The sequence below is a fragment of the Gossypium arboreum genome, chromosome 1 (assembly GCF_025698485.1).
Source record: "Gossypium arboreum isolate Shixiya-1 chromosome 1, ASM2569848v2, whole genome shotgun sequence".
Taxonomy (NCBI): domain Eukaryota; kingdom Viridiplantae; phylum Streptophyta; class Magnoliopsida; order Malvales; family Malvaceae; genus Gossypium; species Gossypium arboreum.
The window spans coordinates 23,262,640-23,278,478 of NC_069070.1; the positions used below are offsets into that span (position 1 = coordinate 23,262,640).

The 15,839-nt window shown below is 34.4% G+C and overlaps 1 protein-coding gene across 1 annotated transcript; it reads right to left on the bottom strand.

The window, feature by feature from the left end:
• Nucleotides 1-9,122: 9,122 nt before the first annotated feature.
• On the bottom strand, nt 9,123-14,341 carry LOC108480273 (uncharacterized). Its single transcript, XM_017783202.2, has 4 exons — nt 14,075-14,341; nt 13,713-13,889; nt 11,502-12,836; nt 9,123-9,541 (listed from the first exon to the last, which is right to left on the bottom strand). The coding sequence occupies exons 1-4, from the start codon at nt 14,087-14,089 to the stop codon at nt 9,512-9,514; spliced, it is 1,557 nt and encodes a 518-aa protein (XP_017638691.1). The 5' UTR covers nt 14,090-14,341; the 3' UTR covers nt 9,123-9,511.
• Between the last annotated feature and the right edge of the window lie 1,498 nt (nt 14,342-15,839).

Here is a 15,839-nt window from a genome sequence, read left to right on the forward strand (position 1 = left end):
CTTCACACGCCTAGGACACATGCCAGTGCCTGAGGCCGTGTCATCCACACGGCTGAGACACACGCTCGTGTCTCTGCCCGTGTGCTCAATTCTGAGCATTATGTTTCTCAAAATTAAGGTGCAGTGTAATATCCCGAAATTGGGCCTAAACGGAATAGTGGTTGCGAAACCACGGATTCGAGGTCAAAAAAAAATTCCAATTAAGATTTAAGGTTTATTCATTGATTGAATAATTGTGTGAAAATTTTGTGAAGAAATTTTATGTATAAGTGCTTAATTTGATAATTAGGACTAAATTGTAAAATTAGTAAAATGTGTGTTCTAGATAATAAAGGGGATTTAATTGAAATGGGTTCTTAAATTGGAGGTTATTATTTAGTAATTATACCATTATATTTAAATTTGGACAAAAATGGGCAAGAATAGGACAAATTTGAAAGAAGAGCCTTTAAGGGCATTTTGGTCATTTAGTAATTAAAAGAATTAAAAAGGGAAAATAAAGCCAAAATTGGTCCATCTTCTTCATGGAGGCTGAATATAGCATGGGGGAAGCCATGGTTAGGGTTTCCAAGCTTTCCAAGCTCTATAGTACGTGATTCCAAGCCCCGTTTTTAAGGTTCTTTACGTTTTTGGAGTCCCGGTAACTTGATTAAGCTTATTCTAGTAATAATTCATGCTAGGGTTCATATTTGGAAAATTAACCATAGCTGAAATGTGTTTATTTTGATGTTTTATGGTAGAATATGAAGCTTGAAATTGTGTTAAACAATTATTGCTAAGCGATTTTATGTGAAAACGAGTAAAACGACATAATTAGTAAAAATACCTAATGTTCATAAGTACATGTTAGAGTGAGAATTTGATGTTTCCATAGAAGGGAAAAATGATCAGCATGTCATAAAACATAAGAAAATAGGATGTAGTTGAATTTCCGAGCCTAGGGGCAAAATCATAATTTTGCAAAGGTTTAGGGGCAAAATTGTAATTTTGAAAAAGTTTGAGTTAGGGAGTTTTTTGAATATTAAATTAATTAAATAAGTGAAATATGATATTTTAGATCCCGAAAAGTGAGATTTGGATCTAAAACGGGAGAAAAATAAAAAATCAGTAAGAGTTTCAGATATAATGATTAATGTTTGATAATAATTCGATATTGGAAAGAGAACTTGTATAATTTATATGTAAGACCATATTTTGTATTATGGCTTTGTATGATAACAAGAAAGTATTGATTAGCATATTTTGATGAGAATAAGTTAAGTTGATGATATGATGAGATTGGGAATGTAAGTATGTAAGTTGAGTAGCATTTTATTATTATGCAATTAATGTTATTAGTATTGTTATTATTGAGTTATGCGACTAACATTGATAATTTGAGCAAGTATGTTTCAGCTATGACTTGACAAGACATTGATATCTCAAAGTCCATGGTTGTACCATGGCAATTAAGGAAGAATTGACGGAAAAGTCCACGTTCATAACATGATATTTAAGGAGGAATTGACGGTTAAGGATACCATGTAAGACCATGTCAAGACATGGCATTGGTAAGGCAAGGATCCCGTGTAAGACCATGTCAAGACATGGCATCGGCATTGACTAAGGACTCCATGTAAGACCACATCAAGATGTGGCATTGGCACTAAGACAAGGATACCATGTAAGACCATGTTTGGAACATGGCATTTGGTAAGATAAGGATATCATGTAAGACCATGTCAAGGCATGGCATTGATAAGTTCTATAAGGCAAGGAAATCATGTAAGACCATGCCAAGGCATGGCATTGATAAGTTCTATAAGGCAAGGAAATCATGTAAGACCATGTCAAGACATGGCATTGATAAGTTAATATAAGGCAAAGGTCCCATGTAAGACCATGCCAAGGCATGGCATTGGTAAGTTTATAAGGCAAGGATACCACGTAAGACCATGTCAAGACATGGCAATGGTAAGTTCAAAAAGGAAAAGGTTCCCGAGTAATCCAAAGAGTAAGTCAAAGAAACGACAAGGTAAGAACATGAAGAAAGAGTACAGGTATGCATTTAAGACTTATTTAATATTGAGATTGTAAGTAATTGAGATTATCAAGTGTTAGAATTAAGTGACCCAAAATTCTTATTTAAATAAAATACGATGGAAAATAAAATAAAAGTAAAATCCATATAGAACTAGACTTCTTTTATTTTATTTTAGAATAAGGTTTTTAAACCTTATTAAACTCCATCTATTTTATATTGATTAGGATAAGGTGTTTCAATCCTACTAGAATATGGCTTTGCAAGCCTATAAATAGACATAGTCTATTCCTCTTGTATTTGAGTAAAAAAATTTTTCGACATAGTGAATTTTCTTCTCCTCTGCCCGTGGTTTTTTTCCCGAAAGGGTTTCCACGTAAAATTTATGTGTTCTTTATTTTATTTATTTTATTCTATTTTATTTTTCACAAATTGGTATCAGAGCTTCCGGTTATTCATCTCGATCACGGTAATGGCGTCTTTGAAGTATGAAATTCATTGTTGGATCGCAACACCGATTTGCGTTGTGGCAAATTAAGATGCAAGCGCTTCTTGCACGATGGATCTAGAGGATGCCCTGCTAGGGATAGATAAGATGCCTTCGACATTAACAGATGAAGAGAAGAAGCGTAAGGATCGAAAGGCATTAACACAATTACATCTGCATTTGTCCAACGAAATTTTGCAGGATGTGATGAAAGAGAAAACTGCCGCTGCATTATGGAAGAGGCTAGAACAAATATGTATGTCGAAAACTCTAACAAGCAAGTTGCATATGAAGCAGCGTCTTTATGCTCATCGTTTGGAGGAAGGTGCGTCTGTACACGAACACTTAACAGTGTTTAAAGAAATTCTCTCAAACTTGGAGGCCATGGAGGTTCAGTATGATAAGGAAGATCTAGGGTTGATTCTACTTTGTTCGTTGCCCGTCTTATTCAACCTTTAGAGACACGATTTTATATAGCCGTGAGTCTCTCACAGTTGATGAGGTTTATGATTCTTTAACCTCGTATGATAAGATGAAGCATCTTGTGGTTAAACCCAACTCTCAGGGAGAGGGTCTCATTGTTCGTGGGAGACAAAACCGGAATGTTGATGATGATCGTGGTAGAACACAGGAACGGAATCCTCGTGGTAAATCTAAGGGTAGATCGAAATCTTCAAACAGAGGTAAAACTTGCAACTTCTGCAAGAAGAAAGGGCACATTAAATCTGAGTGCTATAAGCTACAAAATAAGATTAAAAGGGAGGCTGCGAATCAAAAGGGAAAACAAACGAAAAATTCCGGTGAAGTCGATGTTGTAGAAGACTACAGCGATGGTGAACTTCTAGTTGCTTCATCAATGATTCTAAAGTAAGCGAGGAGTGGATACTTGATTCAGTGCACCTTCCACATGAGTCCCAATCGGGATTGGTTTACAACTTATGAAACAATGATCTCAAGGTGTTATTTTGATGGGAAATAATGCTTCATGTAAAATCGCAGTGTTGGAACAATTAAAGTTAAGATGTTTGATGGAGTTGTCGAATACTTAGTGACGTGCGGCATGTTCCGAATTGAAAAGAAATTTAATTTCGTTGAGTACTCTTGATTCAAAAGGGTGCAGATACACAATGAAAGTGGGGTTTTAAAGATTTCAAAGGGTCCTTGTTGTGATGAAAGGGCAAAGAAAGATTGCCAAGTTATATGTTTCTGAGGTTCTCTCATTCTCGGTGATGCAATTGTCGCTTCCTCTTCCTTGTCGATGATGATATTACTAAATTTTGGCATATGCGCCTAGGGCATATGAGTGAGAATGGCATGGCGAAATTAAGCAAAGAGGACTTCTTAATGGGCAAGGAATTTGCAAACTGAATTTCTGTGAGCACCGTGTTTTTGGGAAGCAAAGAGAGTTCGATTCACTAGAGGAATCCATAACACGAAAGAAACGTTGGAGTATATCCATTCGATCTGTGGGGCCGTCAGAGTGCCTTCGAGAGGTGGAGCTAATTATATGCTAACCTTTATTGATGATTTTTCCGAAAAGTTTGGGCGTTCTTCCCGAAGCGAAAAGCGATGTGTTTTCCACATTTAAGTCTTGGAAAATTATGATTGAAAAAGCAGACGGAAAACAGATAAAATACCTCCGCATGCACAATGGCTTAGAGTTCGCTCGATGAGTTTAATAGATTGTGCAAGTCGAAGGGATCATGAGACACTTGACGGTTTGTCATACTCCACAAAAAACGGCGTTGCGAACGAATGAACGAACGATCATGGAGAAGGTTCGATGTATGTTGTCAAATGCCAACTTACGAAGTCATTTTGGGCGAAGCGACCTCTCGCATGTTTTTGATCAACCGATCTCCATCCGTTGCCATTGAGAAAAAGACTCCACAAGAGGTATGGTCCGGTAATCCCGCTAATTATTCGATTTAAAGATTTTTGGGTGTCTGCGTATGCTCATGTTGATAATGGAAAATTGGAACCAAGATCCATTAAATGCGTTTTCTTGGTTATAAAGCTGGTGTAAAAGGCTATAAGTTATGGTGTCCTGAAAATAGAAAAGTTGTGATTAGCGAGAGATGTTGTTTTTGATGAAACCGCTATGCTACCTAACTTATCTCTTAAAGACTCTTCCAATAAAGAAAACTAAAAGCGGTGGAGCATCGATTAATACGAATCAACTCCTCAAGCCAAGACAAAATTGAGAATAGAGTTGCTTCTTCACCGCAATACTCTATCGCCAAAAACAGGACAAGAAGAGAAATTAAACCTCCAAAGAAGTATGCCGAGGTTGATCTAGTTGCTTATGCTTTAAATGTGGTGAAGATATAGATGCGAATCAAGAGCCATTTAATTATTCGAGGCGATTAGTGTGAAGACTCGAAAAGTGGATGTTTGCTATGCAAGAGGAGATGGAATCACTCCACAAAAACAGAACATGGGATCTTGTAAAACTTCCTAAAGGTAAAAAGGTCATTCGTTGTAAATGGGTGTTTAAAAAGAAAGAAGGGACTCGGAGTTGAAGAACCCGGATATAAAGCAAGGCTTGTTGCAAAGGGTGACAGTCAGAGTGCCATCTTTCTTACAAAAGATCAAATGTTTCATGAGAGAACAAAACACATTGATATTCGGTATCATTTTGTTCGTGATATTATTGCTCGTGGTGATATTGTTGTGAGCAAAATTAGCACTCATGAAAATCCTGCAGATATGATGACTAAGTCACTTCCTATAACCAAGTTTGAGCATTGCTTAGACTTGGTCGGTGTTCATTGTTGAAGTTAAACCCTTAAGGGGTTTTTTGGAAGAGGTGAAGAACTTGTTTATTGAAAGTTCGCGATGAAGAACTTGTTCATTGAGAATTTGTGTCAAGGTGGAGATTGTTATAATTAAGTGACCCAAAATTCTTATTTAAATAAAATACGATGGAAAATAAAATAAAAGTAAAATCCATATAGAACTAGACTTCTTTTATTTTATTTTAGAATAAGGTTTTTAAACCTTATTAAACTCCATCTATTTTATATTGATTAGGATAAGGTGTTTCAATCCTACTAGAATATGGCTTTGCAAGCCTATAAATAGACATAGTCTATTCCTCTTGTATTTGAGTAAAAAAATTTTTTCGACATAGTGAATTTTCTTCTCCTCTGCCCGTGGTTTTTTTCCCGAAAGGGTTTCCACGTAAAATTTATGTGTTCTTTATTTTTATTTATTTTATTCTATTTTATTTTTCACATCAAGTATTAAGTAAGTGATGAGTTTTCAGTTATGCTTGTGACACTTTATGACATGATTGGCAATATGCCTATATTATGAAAGAGTACTCATGTGTTAAGTGAGATGTTGCAGGTACGTAAGCAAGCTATTAAGTAAGGTGCCTTTTGTATTCTGAGCCTTTGGTAAGGTTACCGATGAGTAAGATGGGAAAGTAAGAATTAAACATTATTTAAACAAATTATGACAGCATTGTAGTAAGCTAAATTGATTGCTGATGCTTATTATTTTACATGTGAACTTACTAAGCTTTATAAGCTTACTTCTTTCACTTTCCCGTGTTTTAGAGTACTTAAAAGCAAGCTCGGGTTGGAGGTCGTCGGAGATCACTTCACACTATCGACTATCAAGTTACCAATTGGGTATCTTCGTGTACGAACGTTCTAGTTTATGGCATGTATATGGATTTAGCCATTTTGTGTGTATGTCCTTATGATATGGCTAAATAATGGTATGTAAATATTTGATAATGATTAGCTATTGAAATGGCTAATGAAGAACATGTTTCGGTGTTATGTATGCCTAAATGGTAGTTAATACAAAGAAATCATGAAAAAGTGAAATTAGCATTAAAACAGTATTGAACAGCAGCAGTGACGTGAACTTGAAAAATCACCAAGAATAGTAGAAATGGAATTAGGTGATGAATGAGATATAGAATTAAATCTTATTGAGTCTATTTTCATATGAAAGAAACAGAGTAAGCAAAAGAAGTGTATATTAAGAGATATTTGAATTTTAGTGAGACAGGGTTAGAGCGATTTCTGAATCCCCTATTCTGACTTTATAAATTCACTAAAAATTGTATAAAAATAATTAGGAGTTATAGTTTATATTTCTAGATTCCTTAGTGAATCTACTTTCAAGAGAAAGAAACATCATGGTTATTTGAATTCTGTACAGGGAGAAAATTGATTTGTAGTGAAGAGATGTCAGAGTAGTTGAATAGTGCAATAGGGGAAACTTTAACTAATAAACTGTACTAATTGGCTAAACCAAAAATTTTGGAAAAAAATTCGTAAGAAGATATATGAGTCTAGTTTCGGGGAAAATTCACAAATTTAACTTTTGATTTTTGTGGCTCGAGTTATGATTTATTTAGTGACTATGATGCAGGTGGGCAGTTTTATAAGGAATAATGAAATAAATTGTTTTGATTTGTCTAAGTATTCGAAAAATTTTTAATGTTCTCGGTTTGGTCCCGAACCGTTTCAATTGCATGTTTTAGGGTCTCGAGGGCCCTTTTTAGGGACGTATTGAATGAATGTAAATAAATTAATTTTAAAAGCAAATTTTATGCCCCGAATTAGTAAGTTAAGTCAGGTAACGCCTCGTGCTCGACTCTGGCAACGGTCTCAGGTAAGGGGTGTTACATGAAGGGGACACACGGCTTAAACATATTCCCGTGGGGCAAGCCGTGTGTTGCACACGGCCTAGACACATTCCGTGTGCCTACCCTTTTGGACAAACATAAGGCTATTTATCAAGCCATTTTGCCACCCTTTGTTGCACACACCTACACAACATAACATAGCACCAATCCGAACATTTACATATAACCAAATCAGCCACAACCGAGACATCAACACATCATTCACATGCTACCATCTATCATGCATAAAAATCATATACTTATCAACTCAATCAAGTAGATTCCCACATCTATGAAAAACATCATCATATAAATTGATTATAACAAAAGCAACCAATTTCAAATGGCCTTATACAAAATGAACTTTCACCCAATATAAGCCAATACATTTGGCCAAATCAATTATGACACATAACAAAATAACCAAGTCCCCTATACATGCCATAACTTAAAATGTTGAAATCATTTGTACCAAAATAATTGTTGATAGTGTGAGTGGATCTTCGACGGTCTCCTATCCTCGAGCTAGCTTGGTGACACTATAAGACAAGGGAAAGGAAGGGGAGTAAGCTATAAAGCTTAGTAAGTTCCTATGCAAATAATAAGCATAAAATTAACATAATGTAAGTTAACATAAATGTTATTAAAATCTCATAATCATAGATTTGCAAAATCACAACCTTACCAGGAGTTCATCACATATCGAGCTCATTATGTATGAGTTTTACGTGCATACCTGTACCAACTCGCGTCATAAGCATATCCTTTACAACTTTGAAATTCCCGTTGAACACTCGGAATATTAACAGATACTCAGAAATCTTGCACATAAATGCCAATTATGTAGCCAAAGCTCCCTCATATCTCATAATACATATAGACTAATTTTCGAGCTATTCTTGAGCCTACTCACACAAGCTGTCAGTCAGGACGTAGCTATAAAGTGTTGCTCACACAAGCTGTTAGGTATCCGTAACTCATGCCGGGCTACCTAGCCACTGGTAGGACGTATGAGACCAGCACGCGAATCAACATGTTTATCCTTGAACCTCACCCTTATCTAACATGTAAGAATTAATTTATCTATTTTTAATAAAAAAAGGTAAATACTCTTAATAAAAGTTCCTCTATAACACTTTTACCTCTAAATATTTTGTATAATTGGATTTCGTGACGTGTTCAGATATTTGAATTATTGAAAATTCACCAACTCCTTTGAAAGAGAGATTTGGTGGTCAGCTCACAAGGGTTAGCACGAATGTGAAATTAGAAGTGCTTTTCAAGAAACAATTGTATTTAATATAGAGGGTTGAAATCAAAGACAAATATTCCTCTAAAGACAAAAATCATGGATTAATGCTTGTTTTTACTCCTCAGGTTAGCAAAGGTTTGTTTTCAGTCTTAATTATCGCATAAAGAATTAATATTTTTTGTTCCTAATAAAAACAAAAAATAGTAATGAATATGTTTGAGTATTTTGATATTTTTTATTTGGTAGCAAAATGTTAAAAGGAAATTTTACTTCTTATGGAAAAACTTACCTAATTTAATTTAAGATAAACTAGATATAATTAATCATTTAACTTTAAACATAATTTTATTTTAATTATTGAATTATAAAATTTTCAATTTTATCATTTAACATTATCATTCGGTTTTAATTATCCTATATTAAATCATGAACAGAAATGATGATAAGATAATAGCCTTACATATATATGGGCAAAATCTGCGGATTTGATGATAATTGGTCAACAACTAAATTGTAGTTGTGCCTTCCAAAAGATAAGGGAACCAAACTCAACTACTTCCAAACAACAAATGGCAACCATAGAACACTGTAAAAATGTTTGGACTTAACAACTACCATGAAGACCTGACTGGAATATTTAATATTTAATCATCATTAAGTTTTCTGAAGTGATAATTAGTAATATAAATTTGGATATTCGTGAATATCTGAAATGTTCTTTTTTAAATATTCAAATATTTTAATCAACTATTTGCAATGAAATCAAAACAGTTGTCAATCTTTGGATATACATTATCCGAACCTACATGAAATAAAATGAGCAAAACTTGCAATTTTAATCATTTTTAGTAAAGCTAATTCAAAACAACTGAATTTTGATAAATATTCTACATATACTATATTAATGATAATGAGACCAAAACAGCACTAAACAATAATGTCCATAATGGATGCAACTATTTGATTAATCCCACACCTATAGCTCTTCCTGGTTCAGCCAGCCAGTATAAAAACTGGCTCAACACCTATAACCTAGAGGGGACCGGAACGATTTACTGCATCGGTTCAGCATCCCCGTATGGATACACCAAGCAGGAGCAGATACTACCTCAACTTCTCCGATAATGATATGAGCTGCAAAAATAGAACCAACAGATAAATCAATATGTGTAGCTACCTTGAACAGATATCAAATGATTAAACACCGGTGACATGCTGCTTGATAAGGATAATACATGCGTGCGAGACCTAAATACATAGGTTGTCAAAATCAGGACTAAAAGTGACAGCTACACTTCGACACCAGTTTAATGTTCTGCTTGGTACGGAAATGGAAAAGCGGGAGGATAGAAAAACTCTCAATTTAATGGTTAAGCTATAAAGTAAGTGATTATGAATCTTAACCATTTGATTAACAAATTTTCCATCCTCACTCTTTTCCATCCTTCTTACCAGGCAAAGCCTAAGAGAACGACAAAGAGAGATGATGAAATCTTCTAGACGGAATATTTAGTATGAACATAGTGATCATGCAGAATTTTCAAGAAACATACAGAATTTATTCTCGAAACTCTCCAAAGAAGGCTCAAACAGAAACCAAGATTACTCTAGGAGAAGAATGAAGAACTTGAAATCCAATTTGTCTATGAGAAAGTCATGTTTAATACAAACAACATTTGTCTAAATGCAAACAAGCGTTCACTGTTTAACATTAGGGAAGATGCAGGAAGACGTCATCTTTGTTTGCAACACCAGAGGCAAATATGTTGTCTATCTCTAAACAAAAGCAAATTGTTGATACTGTTAAGTTCAATCAATCGAATACATGAACAAAAAAATATATATATATATGTGGCAAGCATGGTGCAAACCAAACCATAAACCGCTGTTGTCAAGGCAAGACTGATCCAATTTTTCTTCTAAAAAGACATGCAAATTGATTTTTTTAGTGATACCATGTATGTTGTTGAATACTAACATTGTGAAGAAGAAAGTTTGATTATCCCTTTTGTACTAATAAATGTATAATTAAATAGAAAATTGAAAATTAAAGAAATTTAAAGAAAATTTCAACGCAAGTTATTATTTTTTTTTCAGCTACCACCTTAGAAAAAAGGGAACCTAGGCAACTAGATGTGCACTAGATCAAATGTGTCTCACACGAAAGGATCTAAGGTCCCTTTGTCGCCTTGCATTAAACAGCAATGCCTAGGCACATGCCATAATAGAACCACAAAGAATCACGAATAATATAATCCAACACAAACTAGTGACTCTTTTGGTCACCCAGGTTTCAACAAATCTTGTTCAAAGAGTGCATTTTGAAAAAAAGAATAGGAAACCACCATCATAATAAAGCTAGATGGTCATGCTTTAGCATTAGCACTGATTGCATTATTAGCTTTATACACAACGCCTGTTGTTACCTGCAAGAGGCTTAATTTGAGAGGGAAAAATATGATTGTTTATTTTCTCTTGTACCTAGTTGTATCCATGAGGTATTAGATGAAAAATATAACAGAATCGAAATGGCTGGTCAAACCTACATATGGTTCACTCTGACATGACAATAAGTAGGAAACCAAATATAAGCGATTCAATGAACAGAGAAGAGAAGGATGCACTTAGTGATACATAAATGAAAATCAGGATAAGCTATGCACTCATTTTCATTCAAAGAACAAGCTGCAAGCATCTTCAAAAAACACAAACAAGGGTGTCTCTAAATCTATGCTGTCACACTTTCAGCCAGAAGAAACCCAGAAAATATTTAAATTGAGATTACAGAACAAGGAAATCAACAACCTATCTGGAGGACAAAACTTTGGTGACTAGAATGATTTTTATAGCCATAAAATCTATGAGATTAAGAGGAATTTTAAGATCACAAGAAAGGTATCAAAGGCAATAAAGTTATTTAGAGTTGAAGAAAAAAGAGGATAACGCTAAGATATTAGGAACAATAAATTATTTACAGGGTATTTCTTTCATATTAAGATACCACAAGCACACAGAAACATGAACTAGCTAATGCCTACACCAGTTTATGCACAAATATGAAAGTATAAAGCGCATATGATAACTGATAACCAACCTGACGAGCAACTTGAGCTAGTCGCCGATTATCTCTAGATTCTTCAGATGTCACCGTGGACTTTTCTGAATCTAGAGAACCATTTTGTTTCTCCTTTATCTTCTTGTGCAAAATGTCATCATCATGTGAGCAATCTCTGTCAGGGCTGCTCAAAGAATCCTTCTTCCTCTTTCTTTTGAATGTGTACATGAGAAACTTATTATTTGACAGTTGAGGAGAAGACCTTTCAGTTATTTCAGATGATTTAACATCCAAGTTCACTGTAGACACATCAACTGTCTCAAGATCTGTTTTGCAAGATGGATCCCCTGAAATTTCGGCAGATCCACTTTCCTGCCTTATCAACTGTTTTTTGTCTATCAGCGATTTATCATTATTTTTGTTATCATTGAAGTCGCAAGCTTTCCCAAACTCCACATCATCCTTCTGATCTTCATATCCTGATTCAGCAATTACTTTAGCAGCATCTAAAGGTGAACTAGTGTTAGGAGAATGAGGACCCTTCTGAGTATCATGTTTGATGATCCTAGAGTCCTCCCCAAATTGAGCGTTACTTTCAGCATCATGCGACAAACTTTCTGAGCACAATAGATCAGGTTTTTGGCACATTGCTACAACCTGATCAAGTACATTCATGGATGAGGAAGCTTTATTTTTCTTATATCTAGCAGCTCTTTTCCTTTTCATATGAAAAAAACTAAGAGGAAGAACTTGGGTAATGTTGTTCATCACTTTCAACTCATCTGTTTTTCCTTCCAGTCTGCACATGTCAGCTCTTGTAGAAAGTTTCGAGGGCATACCCTTACCTTCTTCACCTTCTCCGGTATTTTCATTTTTTGCATCATCTACTTGCCTAGAAAGAGATAATTTTTCATTCAAAAGGCACCTTTCAAGCGCACGAATCCTATGAGTGCACCCATTTCTATACAGGTCAGGCTCTTTTCGTCTCATCACTATGGAGGCAAAATCAGGGTTACAAACATAACAATTATCCTTACAAGAACACTTATTACCCACATTAGTTCCGCTCAGAACTGAACTCTTGATATCAGAAACAGTCACTAAATTAGTTTGTGCATCAGGTAAAGATCTGACAGACCAAAATTCAGTGATTGTATTTTCCAGTGATCTTTCTACTGAAGCAGCAACATCATCTTTCAACCTTTTTTCATCCGAATAACGCACCGAGTCTTGTGACAGCTTCTCCAACTCATCCTGTGCTTCTCTCAACTCTGCTCTAAGATCTCTAACTATATCCTCAGCCTCTCCCAGTTGTGCTTCGAGCTCTTCAATTCTTTTCTGTTGATTCAAGGACATCATCTCTGCATCATTAACCTACAATCATAACAGACAGCAAATACGTCAGTTATTCAGCATTGTTGTCACTGCACTGACTACTCTTTAATGTATATAAATATTACATAAGTCGAACGGGTAACCGTATGAGAGTATAACAATTTCAAACATAAGGAAAAAATTCACAAACATTTGAGCTTATCCATGTCAGGTGGGTACCACAGTCATAGCTGAGTTGGAGTGATGGAGCACAACATATGTAACAAAACAATTTCTAATCCAAGATAAGAAACACAAAATCATGATTTGCTGCTTGAACCTACTCGATCAATTAGGCCATATACATTCAACTTTAGCAAGTTCACCATTACAAGTTGTTGGACAATTCTTATACACATAAACCAATGAATTTGCATGATCGAATACATTTTCTCTCACCACAATTCATAAAAGCCTCTGGGGTTTAAGAGAAAACTAAATGGGTTTAAGAGAAAACTAACCCAATGCAGGCAAAGCAAATACAACTATAAACAAAATACAAACGCATACCAAAAATTGTAATTCCAATTGACAAACTTGCATTCCTTCAAGCACGCTACACCTGTGATAAATGTTTGAAATGTCTATATTATTGAAAGCAATCTGTTGAGGGAATGTTGGACTCTTAGTTCTAGTGACCAAGAATGAAACCTTAGTAGACAGCTTTTATTTCAAAAAAAGGCTTATTAGAGTTCAATAAAACTATATCAGAAAAATGAGATCAAACATCAAAAACATTTATCACCAAACAAAACACACAATGAGACGAAACCCACATTACGATGCAAAAGGCAGTGAGCAAAGAAATTATAACACCCAAGCTGAAACATCGTCAAACAACAAAAACAAAAACAATCTTAAAAAACCAATAGTTACCTTAGCATCCAACATTTGTTTCAACCTAAGCAACATACGCAACGCCTCATCTTTAGCAGCGAACAGCTCTTGCTGATATCTTAGAGCCTTTCTCTCCGACACCATTATCCTCGCCGCCGCCTCTTTAGCCGTGTTCAGAATGATTTCGGCATACGCCTTTTTCAAAGCCGTCAATTTCTGTTAAAAGAAAAAAAAAAAAGAAAACATCAAAGAAAACCCACATCGAAAATACTCCTGTTGAACCAATTAAAAATCAAAACCCAAGTCCTTCTAACAAAAAAGAAGAAGAAGCAGCTTCAAAATTCATACCCAAAGAACAAAAAGTAGATTAGATTAAGTGTAAAAGAATAGAGAAACTTTACCTGAGAATCCGCCATTGTAGCCACTAATGCATCGAATTGATTAAGTTCCCTTCAGACCAAGTTGCGAACAACAACAACAGTATGCAAACGGAGGTTTTGTTTTCCTTCCCTAGCAGCAGCTGTCTGTTACGAACTGAAAGACCCCTTATTTCCAAATACCAAGCTTACCCTCCACTCTCCCTTTTATTTACCAACAAAGCGACTTCAGCTGACTTAAGCGGCGGTTTTTTCTTATTCTTTTTTAAGTTATAACATGTTTCCGGTTCTATTCTATTTCTTCCTTCCGCGCCAGCGAAGTGGGGTCCACTAAGGAACTTGATGGACACGTGGCTTTCGATGCGTGAAGTGGTTTTGCGTTTGGGCGGTAGCTTGATGGAGGGCCTAGCGTGAGGTAATGGGTAGATAAGTGAGGCTCTGGAAGTTGGGTGAAAGTAAAAGCAGTTGGCAACGGCAAAGGCCACATTGGAGTTTTGAGTTGAGACTTGGGACTTGCGAGCGGTTAATTTAAGCTTAAGCTTGTCAACCTCCGCATAATCTTTTTATTTGTTGGGTAACCTATAAAATTATAAAAATTTCAATTTTATTATTCTTGTTTTAAATTGTTTATATTTTAGTCACTCTAAATGATTAACGAGAGTGATAATGTGACTTTTTAACTGGTATAATAACTCTTCAATATTTATATGTTCTATTAATTTAATCCTTAAACATATATAATTAAATTATTGTTTATTATAAAATAGTAAAAAATATAATATTATTTATATTATTTCGTATCAGCATGTACTTGTATATTATATTTACACGAATCTAAATAACATGATACTAAACAATATTATTAGATTAATAACTTGTGCCTTCAGTAATAAGAAAACGAGAGATGAAGAAACAAAAACAACATTTAGTGATAAAAAACACAAATAATCACACAATGACTGACAACAGATTCTACTAAAAACTAGACTGCAATTGTTTTAAAATTTAACCTACAAAAATTTGGACTTCAATTAAATCATTTGCTTTTAAGAGATTAATGTTGTTAAGCTGGTAATGAAGCTTGCTAAGGCACGTGATTTTGAGGAGATTAAGGTTAATGGTTCGGTAAATCTTGATGTCTAGAAAGTTAAATTCCCGCATTGGTAGCAAAGAAGTTTGCAGAAGCTTTCATCATTCTCAGTCTCGTGCCCATAAATTTCATATTCACTAACATAGCTTAAAAAAATTTGAATTCATAATATATATAAAATAATAGTATATGTTTCCTTAAATAATATTATATTTTGTACTTTTCATAACATAAAATAATCATTTAATTATAATTATATTTAATTATATGTGTTTAATAAACAAATTAATAGAATTTGTAAATATAGAGAGTTAACTTTATTAATTATTTAGAATTAAGATTAAATTGATACTATGTATAAGTAATGAGGACTAAATATGTTATTATATTAGTTAAAAATGTCATATCATCAACTCCATTCACTATTTAATGAAGAGTGACCAAAACAAAAACAATCTAAAATATTAGTGACGAAATTGAGAAGTTGTATAATTTAGTGACTGAAACTGAAACACACTAATATTTGGGTGACTAATTTGTTAGTGTACATTTATTTATTTGTTGTATCCATTTATACCGATATAAAATTACATACTCTTTCTTATAATGTTATACAATTAATATTTTAATGATTTTTTATACAATATTCTAGGTGGGGATGGAGGTAGTACAGTTTAGATCCATGCCAAATGAGTGTGA

What these genes read in the sequence shown, in the direction of transcription:
- LOC108480273 (XM_017783202.2), bottom strand. An exon ending in AACAAATGTTGGATGCTAAG is followed by an intron (nt 12,837 to 13,712) that starts GTAACTATTGGT and finishes TTATGATTGTAG; the next exon opens with GTTAATGATGCAGAGATGAT. An exon ending in TAGCTCAAGTTGCTCGTCAG is followed by an intron (nt 9,542 to 11,501) that starts GTTGGTTATCAG and finishes CTATTTTTGCAG; the next exon opens with CTCATATCATTATCGGAGAA.